The 20407-nt window shown below is 40.8% G+C and overlaps 1 protein-coding gene across 2 annotated transcripts in view; it reads left to right on the top strand.

Annotated features, from left to right (window-relative positions):
* Positions 1-508: 508 nt before the first annotated feature.
* The window catches only part of BCAT1 (branched chain amino acid transaminase 1), a 107672-nt gene continuing 87773 nt past the window's right edge, over positions 509-20407 (top strand). The window contains exon 1 of one of the 2 annotated variants that reach the window (XM_036866820.1): positions 509-784. Coding sequence is in view for 1 of the 2 variants with exons in the window: in XM_036866819.1 (XP_036722714.1) it covers positions 779-784 (6 nt within the window). In the remaining variant the exon portion in view is untranslated. The remainder of the gene's footprint in view (positions 785-20407) is intronic. The other variant, XM_036866819.1, reaches the window with a different exon arrangement.

Raw genomic sequence — 20407 nt, 5'->3', positions numbered from 1 at the left:
TAGAAGTGGGGAGAGGACCCAGAGAGCATGAACTGGGCTAGCAGGAAATATTCAAATCAGAAAAAAATTTACATGCTCAGTCAAAGGATTAGAATAATTCCCCCAAGTATATGAGAAATTGACAAAAAATGTTGACTGAGCAGGGGACTGCGGGGCTAGAGGAAGGGGTGTGAGAAACAGAGACTGGCAAACTCTTAAAAACCAGGCACGTGTTCGTTAAATGTATATTCAAGATATACATTTAAAAATTTTCTGTTTTAGCTGACCAGGACCCACTGTATAATTTTGAGCAGGGGCGTGCAGGAAAGTTACTTCGGGGAGAGTGGAAAGTGAGGTGGGCAGGCAGCCAGCTAAGGAGGGAATGGCAATCACGATCTGTGATCTGTTTTTTTCCTCTTCTTTGACATCCCCACATCAATGATACACGCACACCCAGGCACTAATTCAGGGGTTACGCGTTTGAAAAGCTGGTATCCTCCACCCCCAGGAGTGAGCGGTGGGTAAGGGTCTGGACTGGGCGCCGGGTCGGAATTTTCGTGCGGAAGAGGCTCTACCCTCTGGGCCCCGTCTGGGGGAAACACAGCCTCAAGACTCTTCCTGCTGATGCAATCTGCAGGAGAGCCAGCGATCGCCGCTGCCAGGGCCAGTCTGCGAGGCGCCCGCCACGTGTGCCCGCCGCCCCTCCAGCCCCTTCCCCAGACTCGCGCCGCCCGGAACGTCCGGGACGCAGCGCCTTTGCCTCCGCTCACCTCGAGCTGCTCTCACGGCCGACCGAACAATGAAGGTAACTGCTTATGATTCTGACTGTATTTTTACAAAAATGTGTGTGTGGATTGAGCCTGCGATTCCTCAGACGCACAGTTGGTAGAAAGGGGACGGAGGAAGGACCACACGGTTTCTTGCCACGCAAACGTTTGCAATTTTTCCTTTATCAGTCATCGCCGGGCAGGACCTTGCATTCTTCTTCTCTTCAGACTTCTGCTTATCCCCCGCTCACAGGATGTACCGCCCGCCTCAAGCTCTTTCACAGCTGCATTCGTGAACCGAGATAAAAGGCTGCTCGCAGCTCCTTCCCCTGCCTGTTTTGAAGCGCGGAAAGGAAGAGGAAGCTCTTCTCAATTTTCTAAGATGCACAGGAGGTGGGGAATTTCGGGGGAGAGGTCTGGGGGATGTCACTGGCTGTAAACGGGTTTTCTGCTCGGTGTAAGTTATAAAGGAGGGAGGTGCAGAACTAGTTAAGGGCGGCTGCCTCATCGCTATTAAAACAGAAGGCTTGTCTTACTTTGTTTCTTGTGAATAGTCGAGCTTCTAAGAGTTATAAATCAAAGAAGCCTAAGGACATTCTTTTATTCAAGAACACCCTAGCGTCTTTTATTCTTATGCTAATCAAGGATAATTAGCCCAGCTGCCTATTCCTTGGGAAGGTTTATGTGTAGAAATGAACAGATTTAAGGGTTCTGTTTTCCTGGTCCTACACGCTGGAAAACTGCAATGATATGAAAAACTGAAGCGCAGCTTTTTTAAAGGAACGTGAAGGATGGGCAAGTAGTCCTGCCTCCTAACATCTTGGAAGTAGGAGATTCCTATATGCAGTCTGAACTTTGAGGAGGAAAAAAAAAGCTGAGTTTCAGAGTTTCCAAGGAGGGAGATAAGTACGGTTTTCAACTGGGCTTATCCACAACCCATTCCAGTCTACAATTTCACTTACGAGAAACAATATGTCAATGGTGCCTTTTCACCAAACAAACATTTCCACCATGATTAAGCAGGAAATGAGTGGAAACGTAGTTCTGCATTAAGAAGAGATATGCAAATGCGTAAGCAGGAAATGAGTGGCAACGTAGTTCTGTATTAAGAAGAGATATGCAAATGCGTAAGCAGGAAATGAGTGGCAACGTAGTTCTGTATTAAGAAGAGATATGCAAATGCGTAAGCAGGAAATGAGTGGCAACGTAGTTCTGTATTAAGAAGAGATATGCAAATGCGCCGCGGTGAAAAATTCAGCAGCCTTCCTCTTCTAGAGTTAAGAGATTCTATTTCTGGCTTGCTTGTGCCTGTCTACTTTCAGCTGAAAAATACACTTTGATTGAGTATTGAATTAGTGAGTAAAAGGAGAAAATTATGAGAATAAACAGTCTTGCTTTTCCAACTTTCCCCTGTACCATGTGGAACTGTAGTTGATTATCTGTAAGTTCATGGGTGCTTTAACATGAGTCCAAAACGCCCTTCCCTTTTACAAGGTACTTTTTATAACACAGGAACTGAAGATCTCTTCAAGTAGTCTCATTTCTGTTTTCTGATATTTTACTAAGATTAAGAAAGAAATGCTGGGCTTCCCTGGTGGCGCAGTGGTTGAGAATCTGCCTGCCAATGCAGGGGACACAGGTTCGAGCCCTGGTCTGGGAAGATCCCACATGCCACGGAGCAACTGGGCCCGTGAGCCACAACTACTGAGCCTGCGCATCTGGAGCCTGTGCTCCGCAACAAGAGGGGCCGCAACAGTGAGAGGCCCGCGCACCGCGATGAAGAGTGGCCTCCACTTGCCACAACTAGAGGAAGCCCTCGCACAGAAACGAAGACCCAACACAGCCAAAAAAAAATAAAAATAAATAAATAATTACAAACAAACAAACAAAACAAAACAAAACAAAAAAACAACCGTATTATTTAAAAAAAAAAAAAAAAAAAGAAAGAAATGCTTATGTATTTTAGGCATGATCTAAGGAGTATTTAAGGTTCCTTTAAGTGTGTTTTTATTATTTCAAAAAACCTTTCTACTAATCTTTTACCTAAGTATTGCTCATACTTAGGTCATCATTTAAAAAAAAAAAAAAAAAAAAGGTTATTTGCACAAGGCACCATGATAGGCTCTGTCCTCAGCAAATTTTCCAGACATGGTCTTGCCCGGGAGATATTATTTTAAGATGGACACATACAGAATGGGCAACCGAGTGAGAAAAATAACATATACATTGAATAGGATGTGTATAAAAATGGTAATTACATACTATAACTTACTGAATGAAGGTGGAGATTTACAAGAGACACATATCTGAAAGGACAGAGATAAGAAGTCATTGGCAGGGATGCATGGTTAAATGAAGGGAGAGGGCTGTTTGTGTGTGTGCGCAGGGGGCCCAACAGGACGTCTGGCAGGGAGAGGGGATTCACATTCCAGACACAGGATGTGGCCCCTCAGGCCAGGCTCAGAGATGCATAGCTAGTTAAGCAGGCCTAACAAAAGGGCATTGGTAGACCCTGCAACGGTGAGGAAGAAAAAAAAGAAAAAGGAAGAACAAAAAATGAGAGTTTAATTTTGGCCAATATTTCATTTAGTGAGTCTCCGTAATAAATAACTTCATTTGATTTTAGAACTACAGAGAGAAAGGAAGATGAGTTAAGAAAATTTTCCATTTGTATGCAAGAATTTCTCTTGCCTGTCAGCTCATTGAAGCTGAGAAGGTCTAAACATTTGAAATGGGCTTAAAACCTTGTGAAAGAAAGTTGAGAACAGTCCTCTGATTATTACAGAGGTTTATGCTAAGAATTAAAATCAAGTTATGGTTTCCTTCAGTAGTTGTGTATCTCCCAATTATTTTCATAATTTTAGATGTTATCCCTTACATCAGGTCAGGACTTTTAGTTCTGTAGGGGAGGAAAAATAATTTTCCCTCTACCCTTCTAGATTCTTGGCTAAGATATCCCTGTAATAAAACACAGATTAACAGGAAAAGAAACCCCAGAAATTTAATAACATGTATACCTCCTGTATACATGGAAGATACCCAGGAAAACTGAGTCACTGCAATGGCCCAAGCTATCGCCTTAAATATCATCTTCAGCTAAAGACAAAAGAAAGATACCAGAGCAGTGGAGCAAACCAGTTATGGGAGGTTATCAGACAATGCACAGAAAATTGCAGATTTAAGTCGGTATCTTCTCCATTGGTAAGAGTTTCTAGAGATTTAGTTATCCTTCCTTTCTTGGTACAGAGAGGGAGACACCCTTACAAATGGGGATTTCCGTTGTAAATGCAACTTCTACTCTGTTTTCAGATATTCTTTTGTGTCTGCAGCCTTTCAGAGATAATCAGTTCAAAATAATCCTTCTGCCAAAGAGGCATATTTTAGGGGTGATCTATTCTGCTCCCCTTCAGTGCATTATTTCTAATATTAAGAGATAGACCAGGGAAGGGTTGACCTAAAACAAATAGACTGCGGCAAATATTTCTCCAGCAAAGATGGGTTTGTTTGGGATCAGCAGAGAATTGCAATTCGGGGTCCGCGACCAAGGCCAGCCACAAGCAAGTCTCTGCACAGCAAGGAAAGAAGTCTTTATAGAGGGGAGAAGGACATTGGGACGGCTCTAGTAAACAGAGTCCATGGCTTTTCACTGACCGAGTAGTTGCTGGAGTCTTTCTTCTTCTTGTTGGGCTCTGTTATCACTGCGGGCCCGGAGAATTCTCTCTTCTGGGCTCCTGACTCTATTAAATTGAAGTTTCTGTAATTTTTTTAAAAAGTGCACAGCTGGATAGTATAACCTGAGAGGTCTAGGCTTATGAGTAAACTTTTTCTGTGCATAAATGAAGAATTGTTTCTAAACTGTGGGCACCGTGAGTGTTTGGGTTGGTTATATCTTTGGGGGTTTCAGGTTGTTTGCTTCTCTGAATGGCCTCTCCTCAATGGGTGTAGAAAGATGAAAATGAAGAGTTTTCTCTGTCTTATTTTAGGCTTGGCAACTGTAATTCCTCTAACTAACAGATGCCACACTACGGAAACCCAGGGGAATGTTCAGCCTTATAATGCCCGAGGGGATTTAGTTACCATATTAGAGTGAGAATCTGGTGCCTCCCATGATAGACATCATTATCCCAGGCATTCTCCACTTCCTATATGGTACATCATTCTTTCTGAGCACAGGAGGATACCGTGGCTGGTCTGCTCACTTTACAGTTGTAAATGTGGGCAGCCTTTGTGTTGTAACTTTATCCCCTTAACAGCTGTCCAAATGCTCTAAACATTTAAAGTGACATATGGTAAACATTCCTACTGATGGGCATTACTGAGTCTCTGTAGCCCATTTGGTAATACATGTCAGTGGCCATTCAACTAAGGCTACTGAAATTGGAATCCACGTACATCAAACTTGGGTGCAACTCAAATGTTTAAAATGTTTCAAAATGAAGCATTTGGGATGCTCTGATTCCTAAACATAACTTTGTAAATATTTGCACACATTTTTATCATAAGATCTAGTCTATGATTCACAATGTCAATTGTGAATACGAAGCCACAGCAGAATCAGTCTTTTCTATCACACAAGGTTTCGTGATGTGCCAGTTGCGCCTGTGCTTCTAATTAGTCTTCTCAAATCTACAAGATGAATAATATTACCCTAGAAATTGAGTCTTACATCCTTAAAATAACTTAGAAATTGGATCACCTTATTAATACAGTATAGCATATAAATATTTTCCTATTGTCATATAGGCCATGCCCCTTTTGTGGGAAAAGCCATTTTGCAAAATATTTCTCTCATGTTCAGTGATTAATGGGAGAAAGAAAATCTTAAAAAAAGAGATAATCATGCTCCAGAAATTTAGGGAAAAGGTCAAGAAGAGAAGAAAAAGGAAGACAAGTAAAAAAAAAAAAAAATAGAGGAAATTACATTACAACAAGCAATAATCAGGAAAAGTCATACTGAAAAACGTGATTCTTTGTGATTGAAAAATTTGTAAAATTCAGCTAGTTCCATTAATAGTCTTATATTTCATCTAAAATGAAACAATTCATTAGTTTTTTAAAATTTTGATATGTAGATCTGAATATTTGATCAATTGCATGTACAGTCTCTCCCCTAGTCTGAGAAATGTTTTTGCTATTTTGACTGGAGATGGTTAAGAATCCTAGGACATAATTAGAGTTCAAATTCTACCTGACTCCTTATAAATCTAGACAGAAGGGGCACCTGTTGGGATGTTCTAAGCCAAACAAGCTACAAATATCTCTTACGTGACCAGCAAAGACCTCAATGGATTTCCGGCATAAGGCCAAGGGTGGATTTGCACACAATGATCACTCAGCAGTTGTTAACATTCCGTCACTATTAAAGGGCAATTTTGCCTAGTACATTTCATTTCATTTTAGCTGATTCAGATTCAAAGTTATATTGTTTTGATTTTAGTACTAGATATTAGTGCAAGAATCTGAAATCACAGTAAATGTTTCTTTGAACTTTGAAGATAAAAGGTAGAGTTAAAATGGAGCTGTAAGATCACTTGGGGAAGCATAATAATGCATTGCTCAGGGATTCCATGGTTTTCAAGGTTAGTGAATGGTTTGTACTTGCAAGGTTAGTGTTGATGTTTATAGTAGAAACACATCCAGGTTTTGGGAAGGACTTCTTTGCTTAGCAAAAGTGAGATGCTTTATATTTTTAAATGCTATATAAGTTACGTAACATTGAATTGTAATCTCAAAACATTCATATGAGGAAAGCATGGCGACTATTACTAACTCCTATTTTACAGGGAAGGAAAATGAAGATCAGAAAACTCACTTAAATTGTTTAAGATCACAAACTGCCCAACATTATGAGAAACTAGATATATTTGACTCCTAGTCCAGTGTGCTGTCTCCCTCACTGGTGGTTCTAGCTCTTTTTGGGTCTGATGTCACTTTGCAAATCTTAGAAGAATGGATAATCACCTCAGCAAAATGCACAAATACACATAGGCACAAAATTTTATATCTAAATTATTTATTGTTAAAAACAAGACAATGCAGTCCATATAGCATGAAACACTAGTGGAAAATACTGAAATGAACTAGTTATTTAGAACAGTGGAGTGCTATTGGCTCTTACACCTGAAATCAGCTGAGATATGTAAATATATAAGCAAGAGAGCCACACTGCCCTTTGAATATTGAAAATACCTGCCTTTAGTCCAAAAAGGCAAGCAATTATTTTCTTTGCCTTTTAGCAACACATGAGTTATCAGTTCCTTCTTTTTATCTCATAAAGTACATAGTGTAGTGGAGGGAGAAAAAATTTTCCTCTTTCCTTTTAGGTTCATTTCCTGGCATCTTGCATATTAGGCTGACAAAAAACAGATTAACAAGAGAAAACCAGAGTTTATTAGCTCTTGCAGCTTGCATACGTACAGGAGAAACTCAGTGATGAGTAACTCAAGGGGTGGTTAGAACTTGGGTTTATATAGCATCTTAACCAAGAGAAACAAGTTTGTAAAGGCAAACGTTTTAAGTTTCCAAGGGCAGCAAACTGTGGGAAGGTAAATATATGGGGGATACTAGTGGGGGAGTATTTGTACAGGTCCATCTCAGTACTGACTTTCTGTCTTCTTCATGGCTGTAAAACTTCTTCAGGAGAGGAGATTTTTGGCAGTCCTCTTTTCTCAGAGGTTTCCGCTTTTAGTCAGAGAAGGGAGGTTCCAGGAAGGCTTCCTCTTGCATCTGTTGGATCTCTCGTGCCTTCAGTTTAAAATAATCCTCATCCCAAAGTGGCATATTTTAGGATGTCATATTTTGATCTTCTACGATAGTCACAGAATAGAACTTGATGCCACAGAAGCTGCACCCTAATTTCTTTGATCTTCATCTCATTTTGAAGTGTATTCATGGCTGTTTTTATTAAACAGGGTTAGTACACAGTTTCTTAGCAGAGTTTAGTAGTTTGGGGTGCCTACCCTTCCCATTTCATTGGTAACTTCCCTACCCAAATAGGTCTACATGGCTATGTTGCTACCAGATGACCACTGCCTCAGCCACAGCTAATTACAGCAAGGGTGGATATTTGGCCCAAGTCCAACCATCCTTCACTTCTTTCTTACTCTCTTATCCCCTACATTCAATCAGATACCATATCCTACGGATTCTGTTTTATCTGTTTCTATATGTTCTCTCTTTCCCATTGCTGGTGTACTGATTTATGCTCTCATTATTTCCTGCTTGCATTATTTCAAAAGTCTCTCAACTGATCTCAAGTTTATTTTTTCTTAATTTTCCTAAAGCATTATTTTGATTATGTCATTCACCCACTCAAAATACCTCTATGACTTCACCATTGTCTACTGAACTGAACTTAGTGCATGAGGTCTTTTTCTAATCTATCCTCTCTTCTTTGTGGATGTGCTCCTCCAATCATTATGGAGGATTTGCTATTCCTCAAAATGAGCTTTTGCATTTCCATATATTCATTTCTAACTCCTTCTTCCTCATACCTCCTCCCCATCTGTGCCCTCCATCATGCCACTCACCATGTGGCTCAGCCCCCAGGCACTTTTTGAGAAAGTGACTTGTTTTACAGTAGAATGAGTATGGGTGGAAGATGGTAAGGTAAGAGTAGGGTTACCTTTTGAAGTCAGGAAATAAGATGTTGATCATATCCTGCAATTTCTGCACTCACATTTCCTCTCTTCCGTGAACCTTGTACCATCACTGGGGCTCGTACAGATATTGGTTGAGGTAAATCAATGACTTCTTTCTAGACTTCCTAGATCCAGATTAATTGATCCTGTTTTATACTTCTTTGTTTTCAAACAGCAGATACATTTTTTTCCACATCTGGATTTATTTGGAGTCAAAGTTTTAATTGACTCCCAAAAGACAGAGGGTTATAAAACCAGACAATAGTTAGTACTTACATGTTTTAATGCTTATTGCCAAATTCATTTTATACAGCTAGTTTTTCCTGATTGATTTTTTAGGGAGTGTCAGTGGTGAAACTGTACATAGATTGTAAGCATTCATTGCACACATTTCTGGGAAAGTTCATTCAAAAAGATGCTACATAACAATTTGAACTGGACCCATGAAAATCATAAGGATCAAACTCAACAATGCCAGCCCACTAAATCGCTACCATCTTCAGATTTAGGCAGTATGTAAAGAGAAAGGGTCCCTGCCGCATCCCAAGGAACTGACTTAGAATATAGAACAAAGTCATGTGTCTAGGAATGTTAACAAATTCCAATACTGTTTAACATGGGGATTTTTTTGTTGTTGTTTTCAAACAAAGCAGTTTTTAAGCAAACTAATTAATGCATACACAGACAAACAAATCCAACAGAAGAGGCACTTAGAAGCAGTGTTCATTGAATACTGGAATTTTGAAAGAAAAAATCTATTAGGTCATTTGAGGCATTTACTTCTGCTAAAGAAGGATTGTTCTTTTGAGTTTATTTTTCTAGTTTTCAATTCTATTCCACTTAAAAACCTAAAGAACCAAGACTTCTCAAATCTTCTGTGGACAATTTTGCCACTTACTATATTCACTATTTAAAAGTTTCCTGATAATTATTTTCCTTTCCTTTTGGTTCTGTATTCTATTTGCTAATTAGTAAAGCCAGTAATTCAGTGAATATGTAGATAGAGAATGTCAATAAGTTTTGTGCTCCTTTAATTATTTCATGCATGCCTCTTACATTAACATTGTGTCTGCTGGTCTACCAGCACCTTTCCTCCTCTTGACCAATGTTCTTAGAACATTTATTCACAGTAGTACATCAGTCTACCATTTGATGTTAAAAGACAACTTTTTTTTTTTTTTGGCTGCGTTGGGTCTTTGCTGCTGTGCGCGGACTTTCTCTAGCTGTGGTGATCAGGGGCTACTCTTTGTTGCGGTACGCGGCCTTCTTATTGTAGTGGCTTCTCTTGTTGCGGAGCATGGGCTCCAGGAACGTGGGCTTCAGTAGTTGTGGCTCAAGGGCTCTAGAGCACAGGCTCAGTAGTTGTGGCCACAGGGTTAGTTGCTCTGCGGCATGTGGGATCTTCCCAGACCAGGGCTTGAACCCGTGTTCCCTGTATCAGCAGGTGGATTCTTAATCACTGTGCCAGGGAAGCCCGGACCTCATTCTTTTTTACACCTGATGAATATGTGGTTGACTTCCAATCTTTTGTTATTACAAACAATGCTGCAGTCAATACTCTCATTCGTATGTCATTTCACACATGTACACGTAAATACAGGCACTTTTAATTAAACTAAGTATTAACAATGATGTTGAACTATTAAATCTATCTCAGACTATGTAGTTAAGATAATGTGGTTGCAAATGACCCCTCATTCCTAGCATCATAATGTTGTCTTTTGGGGCTTCCCTGGTGGCGCAGTGGTTAAGAATCCGCCTGCCAATGCAGGGGACACAGGTTCAAGCTCTGGTCCGGGAAGATCCCTCATGCCGCAGAGCAACTAAGCCCGTGCACCACAACTACTGAGCCCGTGCTCTAGAGCCCGTGAGCCACAACTACTGAGCCCACATGCCGCAACTACTGAAGCCCACGCGCCTGGAGCCCTTGCTCGGCAACAAGAGAAGCCACCGCAATGAGAAGCCCGTGCACTGCAATGAAGACCCAATGCAGCCAAAAAAAAAAAGAATGAGGTTAAAAAAAAAAAACAACTAGTGGAGGAAAGAATGAGTAATCTCTCTCTATACAGATTAAAGGAAAATCTCCATGAGCCTTTTCACTGTATACGTTTGCACATTTGCTTTTTGACCATGTGAGTTTATTACATTCAAAATTGAAATTAAAACAAAAAAATGGAAATCCCTTGTAGTGGAGTTAATTTGACTCTAGATCCATTATCAAGGAAATCTGAAATTCTGGGTAATTCAGCACAATCAGTTAAGACCAAGGATATATTTCTTGACAAAATATCCAAACTATTATATTTAATTATAACTAAAAATTATCCTTTGCTGTACACCTGAAACTAACAACACTGTAAATCAACTATACTCCAATATAAAATTAAAAATTTTTTTAAATTATCTATTGAGAAACCAGGTAAACATAATATGTACAACAAACTTTACAGTAACTATTATAATAAGAATATACACAAGAGAAGATGGCCTTCTATGAGCCATGAAGTGGGCCCTCACCATACACCAAATCTGCCTTGGTCTTGAACTTCCCAGCCTCCAGGTCTATAAGAAATAAATTTCTGTTGTTTACAAGCCAAAAAAAAAGTATACAAACTCTTCTTGAAACCTAACATTTATAATAATGACTAGCAAACAATGATTGACTTGAGTTTCATTTAATTAAACACGTAGCTCTTACTAAGACTACCAGGCTTTATACCAGGTAATAGGCGAATGGAAATAATTCAAGCATTATTCATACTCTTGAGAAATTGCTCTATTCAGAAAGAGAGATATATAAAAAGTAACACAATAAAGTATAATGCGGGTTACAATAGAAGTCTGCACAAAGTACATGAAAAAGATTAGTCAGAGAAATCAGGGAGGGCTTGAAATCAGTGGAGGTGATGTTCGAGCAGAAGCATGAGAGAAGGTCAGGTGAACAAGGAAGTAAGAGTGTTTTAGGCACATACATGGTCCACTTTCACCCAACCCCAGACTTCTGGACCTAGATTCAATCACTCATTCCTTTACTGTAAAAGACCATGAGGAAAAGCGTGCCTGGCCTCCCTTCCAGACCACTGGTAAATACAGAGGCCTGAGTACCCAACATCCTTGAGGAATGAACTATTAGAACTCACACCACTGGCAACCTTGCAATCAGTTAAATTCACCAAATCACATTTTGCTCACAATGTCTCCATCCTTCACTCTCTCTTGATGCTCTGGGTTTTCTCTCTTGACTCAACCCTCACTAGAACCTCCCACCCAAATTCGTCCACAGTACCCTTTGCAACTCAGTATTAGCACACCCCCCGCTCCTTTCCTAAATGTTTCCCCCTCCTCCTGCCCTCAGGTGAGGTCACTTCCCTCTACAGGGGAGGTGACTCACAATCTCTACTATCTCCCCTCTCCGAATTAGAGGGGGCTGGTCTCCTTCACCCTCCCATGCTGTCTCCACATCAGACAGCTCCTATAAAACCCCTTGCCACTGCTCATACTGGTAGTCTGTGCCACCCTCTCTCTGCCTCATAGCTGTCATTGAGAGACACGCTGTCCCTCTGCCTCATTCATCACTGAAGATTTTTAGCACTTGGTTCCTGATTCTCTCTTCCATCTCAAGTCCTCTCTTCTTGTATTATTACATGGTGCATGGCTGGCCCATTCCCCTTTCTTGCATCTCATCTCCATTGATACACTACGTTCCTCATAATCCACCCACACCTATGGTCATACCCAGACTTTTGAATGACACTAAATTATACCAAGTCCCATCAGTTATTTTTGGTCCAAGATATAGCTTACATGAGTTTGGTTCTCTCCACTTTATCTACCATGTGCCCAGGTCAAGCTACTGTCTTCTCTTCAGGGGGTATATATGTTTCTATTTTTGCTGACCTCTTGCTTATCCCCACCTCCCACCCCTAATCTGTTCTTCACAAAGCAGAGTGATCACATCTGTCATCTGCTTCAAAAATTCCTCGACCCCTTCCTCTTATGCTTTGAATAAAGCCCAAAGTCCCTCCCGTGCTCTAGAAGCCCCCAAAAATCTGGTCTTTCTTACCTTTGCAGCCTCACCTTGTTACCACTGTTTCCATCTCCCTTCATCCCCCAAACTTTTCCTTCCGGGCCTTTGCACTTGCTGATCCCTCTACCTTAAAGGCCTTCTTCCTACTCTCCATCAAGCTGGCTCCTTTTTTTTTTTTTTTTTTAATATTTATTTATTTATTTAGGCTGCACTGGGTCTTAGTTGCGGCACGTGGGATCTTCATTGTGGCATGCAAACTCTTAGTTGCGGCATGCATGCACAATCTAATTCCCTGACCAGGGATCGAACCCGGGCATCCTGCACTGGGAGGGCAGAGTCTTACCCACTGGCCCACCAGGGAAGTCTCCAGCTGGCTCCTTATCACCCTGCCAGCCTCACACTGAATGTCGCTACCTCAGATGTAACCTCACAACCCCACAGTGATTCCCAGTCCTTTAGAGCACTAATTGCAATTTACAGTTATTTACTGGTGTAATTATCTGTACGGTTTTGGGATTGATATCTGACTCTCCCACTAGATCATACATTTCTTGAGGGCAAGGAGCATATCCAGTTTTTTGCCACTGTGCAAATGCATGTAATCCAATACCTGGCCTAGCATAAGTGGTTGGTGAGTGTGGTAAGCTGAGTAATGAACCCCCAGTGATGTCCATGGCTCAATCCTCTGAAGCTTTTATGGTAAAGGAGATTTTGCAGGTATGACTAAATTATAGCTCTTGAGATGGGGAGATTATCCTTGATTTTCTGGTTGGGGCCAGTGTAATCACAGGGGTCTACAAGAGGAAGGCAGGAGGGTCACAGGAAGAGAAGGAGATGTGACAATGGAAGCAGAGGTTGGGGGGAAAGAGAGAGGGAGTAAGAGTTGAAGATGCTACGCTGCTTGCTTTGAAGATGGAGAAGGGACCATGAGCCAAGGAATGCAGGTGGCTTCTACAAGCTGGAAAAGGCAAGGAAACAGATTCTCACCCTACAGCCTCCCGAAGGAATGTAGCTCTGCTGATACCTTGACTTGGGACTTCTGACCTCCAAAACTGTAAGATAATGCCACAAAATGTATGGTAATTGGTTACAGCAGCAATAGAAAACGAATATAGATTTTGGCACCTAGAAATGGGGTGCTACTGTAACAAATACCTGAAAATGTGGAAGTGGCTTTGAATTGGGCATTGGGCAGAGGATGGAAGAAATTTGAGGCGTACGAAAGGAAAAGCCTACATTGTCTTGAACAGATTGTTAGAAATATGGATGTTAAAAGCACCGCTGATGAGGGCTTTGAAAGTACTGGAGAATATATTTATGGAAACCAGAGGAAAGGGGATCCTTATTATATAGTAGAAGAAAGCTTAGTGAGTTTGTTTATTACAGTTATGTGAAAAGCAGAATTTGTAAGTGATGAACTGAGATATTTAGCTGAGATTTCCAAGCAAAGTATTGAAGTAGCAGCCTGGTTTCTTCTTTCGGATTATAGTAAAATGCAAAAGGAAAGAGATAAGTTGAGGGGAGAACTGTTAAGCCCGAAGGAACCAGGTCTTGATGGGTTGGGAAATTCTCAGACTCTTCAGATTATGAAAGATGCTCACATGAGGAGATTCAGCATTAGGAAAGCATGCTCTGGCTGAGGCTGAGTTAGGAGACTGTGGTGACATGCCAGGAAGAGGTGATGGTGCTTGGACTAGTGGGGTGGTGGTGGTGTGGAAAAGACAGAGGAATGAGTTGGTTTTATTGGGACTTTGTTTAGGGTCTTTTGGGCCTATAAATGGAAACACATGTTGCACTCTTATAGAGCTCCCTTTCCTGGCCACCTGAGCTCTCTGGCTGTCTAAACCCTCTCTGGAACGTTTTGTCTTAGTGTCCCTTGGGACCAGATCATCTTTTTCTGCTTGTATGCACTCTGGATTTCTCGATGGACTAAAGGTCCAGTGAGGAGTGGTCTCTAGCTTCCTGCTCTTCCTCCACCACTCCATCAATGAGTCTTCCAGATGCCCTTTAGGCAACTCACTGGATCCACTTGGTCCAAGAAGCAATCACCATCACATCCATTTCACCCTGGGCACAGACCAGAGGGCGGGGCCATCTTGTCCTTCAGTCCTTGGGTAGCAGACAAGTTAATACAGTGTTAACAGGATTAGAGAGAAAAGGAGAGATAATAGTAATATGATGGAGCCACCAAAGGACCCAAAGCCTGTAAGGAAGGTAGAAATCTCTTGATTAAGAGATCCAAAAACTGGAAGAACCAGAGCAGCTGGTGCCAAAAGGTAAACAAAACTGAGATGTGGTGATATAACTAATAGCAAAGAAGGAAAAATATCCACCCCCTTCTTTTCATTTCCCTCAGGATGATGACTTCAGATTACTATAATGCATTTATTGAACAAACATTTGAGGAGTACTTACTGTGTAAGCATCTGGCACTGCTCAAGGTCTTGAGGCTATGAGAATGAAGACTAGGCAGAGTCAACACTCTCATAGCATTCATAGGGAAAGGCCACGTAACATGATGGTTATGAGCAAAATCTGGGACCAGACTGCTGGTGTGTTTTCTTATCTATAAAATGGTGGTAATAATAGTACCTACCCCACAGGATGCTGTGAGGATTGAATAAAATAACAAATGTCGAGCCCTTCTATCGGTGGTTTGAAATAAGTACTACATAAATATTAACTAAAGTTATTCTAATTTACTCTCATATGCTAACAAATAAAATATTTCAATTAGTGATGCAGTAGCAAGAAAATAAAATGGAGTGATGTTATAGTGATAGAGCTGAGGGGAAGCCAATACTAATTTATACTGGCTGGTCAGGGAAAGCCTCACAGAGAAGGTGAATTTTGTGCTAAGACCTGAGTACCATGAAAAACCATGGGGTGATCTGGAGGTAGCGTCCCATGCATAGTGAGCATCAGAGTTAGCTTACTAAACTTCCTGGAGTTTAGTGAGAGAGGAGAAAAGTTTCATGATAGGGCCACATCATGAATACTCCTTTAAGCCATGGTAAGGAGTGTGGATTTTATTCAAAGTGCAGTGGATCATTTGAGCAACAGATGGAACTGCATTTTAAAAAGTCACTGGTGAGTCAAATAGTATATTATGGTTACTTTTTTTTCTTACACAACCTTTTGTTTTTCCTCTAGTTAATTATTGCATTCTTTTCTTCCATTTGCTCACTTTACTATGTATTTATTACAAATTATTCCCAACCCTCAAATAGCCTCTGTAATTTTGCGTAGGTCAAGTGTATCCATTTATCTGTCAGTCCTTTTTTATTTTTCCTGGACTATTTTTATTTCTGCTACCCTTCTTGTTCTTGTTCCAATCTGTCCTGGTTTCTCTCCAGGACAGCTGCACAGCTGTCTTTCTAAGACTTCTCCTTGGCATCCTGTATCCTCTGTGTTAGGCCCCCAGATTTCTGAATCTCATGGCTTCCTCTTTCTTAGTTTACTTCCTCATTTGTGTGGAGCATATCCTTCAGTACTTTCCAATTAAAGAGTATATAAGAGGTAAATATTTTGATTCCTTGCATGCCTGAAAATGCTTTTGTTCTATCACACTAGGTTGATATTTGATTATGAACAGCTTTCTGAGTTAGAAATGATTTTGCATCCAAATTTTAAAGGAATTACTGTATTGTTTTCTAGTTTCCTGTGTCATTAATGAGAAGTCAAAGGGCACTCTTATTTCAGATCCTTTTTACATGCAACCTATTTTTGTTCTTTCCAGAAGCATTCAGGATCTCTTTTTATTGCTTGTGTTTGGAAACTTTACGATGACATGAGTCCTTTCATCCTAGGAAATTTTCTGGTCATATATCTTTTGATAATTTCTTCCCCTCCTCTTTCTTCTTTTCTTTTTCTTAATCTCCTATTTGTTTATTGTTAGACTGCCTTGACTGATCCTCTAATTAAAAAAATTTCTCCCCGAATGTCCAATTTGGGAAGGGGGGAGATTTCATCAATGTTATCTTCCAACCTTTTCCTTGACTTTAAAAATTTTAGTCTTCATATTTCTAAGACCATTAAAAATTCTCTAATTATTTAAATAATAACATCATGTTCTTGTTTCATGGATGAAATATCTTCTCTATATTTCTGAGGAAATTAATTATAATTAACACATTTTCTTCATACTCTCTGTATTGCTCCTCCCCTATACCTCTTATTTGTTTCTGTTTTTTTGGGAGGAGGGGGTTACCTTTCACGTAGGAAGCTTTCTTCAAATATCTGGTGATCTGTGGCAACCCATTTATATTTAAGAATGAGGCAGCAAGAAGCCTCTGGGAAGCTCTGTACACATGCTTGGTGCCTTCTCTGGTCCATTTCACAGTTTTATGACCACAGGGAAGTGACTAGACCATTTCACTGGAGGATTCCCAACTATCCTTAACTCTAGGTCTTTTCTCAGGGCGTTATATAGTTTTCTCAGGAAGAATCATCCAATCTGCATAGGACTTTCTGCCTATGTTTTGTGGACCACTGTAGGGAACTAGTGGTTTCATCATTTACTGTGTGGATTTTCATTATTTTCCCTGGAAAGTGTTTAGATTCCCTCAAGCCTGGATCTCTTGTGGCTCATTTCTCCAGTGAATAAATCTCTCATTTCCTGCTGGAATTAGGAAGAAGTAGTTACCTGGCTGGGCTAGGTGGGTGTGGACCCCCAGTGGTAGGTGTATATGAACCTTATATGGGTAAGACAGGATGTTAAATGGGACCATGATCTCCACTGAGGCTCTAGTAGAGTCAACCCTCCATATCCATGACTCTACTACGTGGTTTTATATAAGGGACTTGAGCATCCTCGGATTTTGGTATCTGAGGGGGCGTCCTGGAACCAATCCCCAGCAGATACTGCAGGGAACACAGAGAGACAAGTACCTATACATTCCAAGCAGACATTTTTGATGTATCCAAAGAACTTCCTAAAGGACAGCAAAATTAGTTCTATAAACTTTTAACTCATTACTTATCTCCAATTTATATTTAACAGAAGGCTGGAGATTGAGCAGGCAGGGAAGAAAAGCATTATTTGGAAAAAAAATTGTTGGCCAAGCAAGGTGTGCTTGGCATTTCCCCTCCTTTACCCTGGAGGAGGGAAGGAGGGATACTCTCATCTCTCCTACAGTATCCTCACCAAAAACTATGTGAGGAGATCAGTGGGTCCCTTTGCTGAAAAGGTCTGGAGTAGAGCCTGGAGATTTCTTGAGCGCACTTTATTTGTGTTCCCTGGCATTTGGGGTGCGGGGTATATACCAGTGTCTGACTCTCCCCTGGGTCAGTCAAGGCTGGCTGGTGCTGCCTGTGATGGAAGAGTCAAGAGAGGGGTCTTCAGAGGATGCAGTTTACAATTCCAGAGTTTTGTGGGGCAAAGATGCCATGAGCCGTGAGGACTCTTAGGAAAGGAGCCGTATCAGAAGCACCCAGAAAGGATCCTGTCCAAGAAGGCTGCTTTCTGGGGCAAGGAGAGGCCAGCTGTCAGAGGCTGCTTAGGGGGTATAATGCCAGCACCAGAGCTGAAGGGGCCCCATCAGAGGTGAGGCAGGGTGTGTACTACTGCAGTGGGGAACTGCAGGGCAGAGGTCTCCTTTGGTGGGGCAGTAAGAGAAGACAGGTGTGTGAAGCATCCATAGATGCCCTATGATGCTATAAAAAGCCAGCATTTGACCATTTGCCATGGGGCGGGGGGGAGGGCAATGCCAGCATATAATGATCCTAGACAAGTGTGTTCCCGTTTCCTCTTGTTGCTGGTGCACATGACCCTGGGGGATCCAGAAATTGCAGCTGGGGAGTGGAGAGAAGATGGAACAAGGAGAGTGGTAAAAAAATAGGAGGCCACATTCCAGCTGCTGGGTTTGGGGTGAGGGCTGATCAGGGAGAAACAGCCGTCAATGTGACGTGAAAGTTTCATTTCAGTTCATACTGGGTCTTTTAAATACTTGAAAACGAGATTGGACTCATACTTAAAAGTGATTGGGCACACAACAGGATCAGCCTGGTCATCTCCACATGGGGAGCTAGGTTTTAAAAAGTGGGGTTGAGGGTGGTGGTGAGAGAAAAATAAAACTCTTACTGATTGTACTCATCCCAAGTTAATGCCATTCAGTAATGGTTATGCAGATTTTTATCAAAACTCCCTACTTCAGCTTTACCTTTTAAAATCCCTGGTGCCTCTCTTCTGAGTCTTTCTGAGCTTCTGTGAAGGAAATCAGATTTTCTTCAGTGTCTCCTTTGCAATGGGTTTCAGTTCCTTCTAGGCTACAGAGTTGGTGATTTCTCACTTTCCGCTTTCTGCCTTCCAGAATGGTTGACGTCACTCGGTACTATTGTCTCCTATTCTCTTTCTCCTATGGATTGCACTTTAAAAAATACTATTGTTTCAGTGAGTTTCTGGAAGGATTGTGGAGAAATGGTCTTGTATTCCACCACGTTTAATTGGAATCTCAGACAAATATTTTAAGGATAAATAATAATATTCTCAGTTTTCCCAGTACTGTTACATAGAGCTTGTCTATATAAGTCACCTTGAGTTCTCCTTTTTTTCCCCCATAATTGGATTTTTGGTCATTTCGTCATCACCAAAGAGCTGAAATTTTTTCTTTTCTTTTTCTTTTTTTTTTTTTTTTTGGCCACACCACGCAACTTGTGGGATCTCAGTTTCTCGACCAGGGATTGAACCCGGGCCCTGGGAAGTGAGAGCACAGAGTCCTAACCACTGGACAACCAGGGAATTCCGTGAAATTTTTTTCAATTTAATTTTTTATTTTTACACAATCTTTAAAGGTACTTTCCATTTACAGTTATTACAAAATACTGGCTCTATTCCCCGTGTTGCACAACACATCCTCCAGCCTGTCTTACACCCAGTAGTTTGTACCTCCCCCTCTCCACCCCTGTATTGTCCGCCCACCCACTGGTAACCATAGTTTGTTCTCTTATCTGTGAGTCTGCTTTTTAAATTTTATATTCACTAGTTTGTTATATTTTTTAGATTCCACATATAAGTGATATCATATAGTATTTATCTTTCTTGAAGAGCTGAAATTTAACTCAAAACAAATAACTATTGTTTTATGCAAAATTTTTAATAAGGGGATGAAGATTGTAACTCAGAGTTGAAATGGGGTTTAAAGGTTGTATGTGTTTTTTAATTATTCTGTCCCACATTTTACAGACAAGTGAAAAATTTATATATATGTATGAATTTTTATAATTTCTCCACAACTTTTTTTTTAGAGGACTTCCAAACCTACTGCATTAGGCAGGGCTCTCCAGAGAAATAGAACCAATAGAACATACATGGAGAGAGAGGTTTAGGCTAAGGAATTGGCTCATGCGATTGTGCGAGCTTGCAAGTTCAAAATCTAGAGGGCAAGTTGGCAGGTTGGAAATTCTGGTAAGAGTTGAAGCTGTAGTCCCAAGTCTGAAATTTGCAGGACAGACCAGGTAGGCTACAAACTCAAGCAGGGTTTCTGTGTTGCAGTCTTGAGACCAAATTCCTTCTTCTGGAAAACATATTCTTTTTTTTCCTCTTAAGGCCTTCAACTGATTCGTTGTGGCTCACCCACACTACAGAGCGTGATCTGGTTTACTCAAAGTCTGCTGATTTAACTGTTAATCACATCTAAAAACTACCTTCACAGTAACATCTAGACTTATATTGGACCAAACAAATGGGCACCATAGCCTAGCCAAGTTGACACATAAAATTAGCCACCATCACACTTACTATAGAGATGAAAGGATATGCAAAAAACAACCTGTATGCCCTTTATCTAGATTCATCAGTGGTTAAGCTTTTCATGTGCTTTATCTTTCTCTCAAGTGATGAATCATATGAAAATAAATTCCAGCTGTGATGATACTTCTCACCCAAAATACTTCATGTCCCAGGAATAGGGACATTCTCCAAACAGCACACTTAAGAAAATTAAAATTACTGCAGTGAGATCATTTCCAGCCCATGTGCTGTTTGTTCCAGCTGG

Source organism: Balaenoptera musculus, chromosome 10, assembly GCF_009873245.2.
Source record: "Balaenoptera musculus isolate JJ_BM4_2016_0621 chromosome 10, mBalMus1.pri.v3, whole genome shotgun sequence".
Lineage (NCBI taxonomy): Eukaryota > Metazoa > Chordata > Mammalia > Artiodactyla > Balaenopteridae > Balaenoptera > Balaenoptera musculus.
Note: the sequence above shows the minus strand (reverse complement) of the source record. Positions and strands in the feature narration are given on the sequence as shown.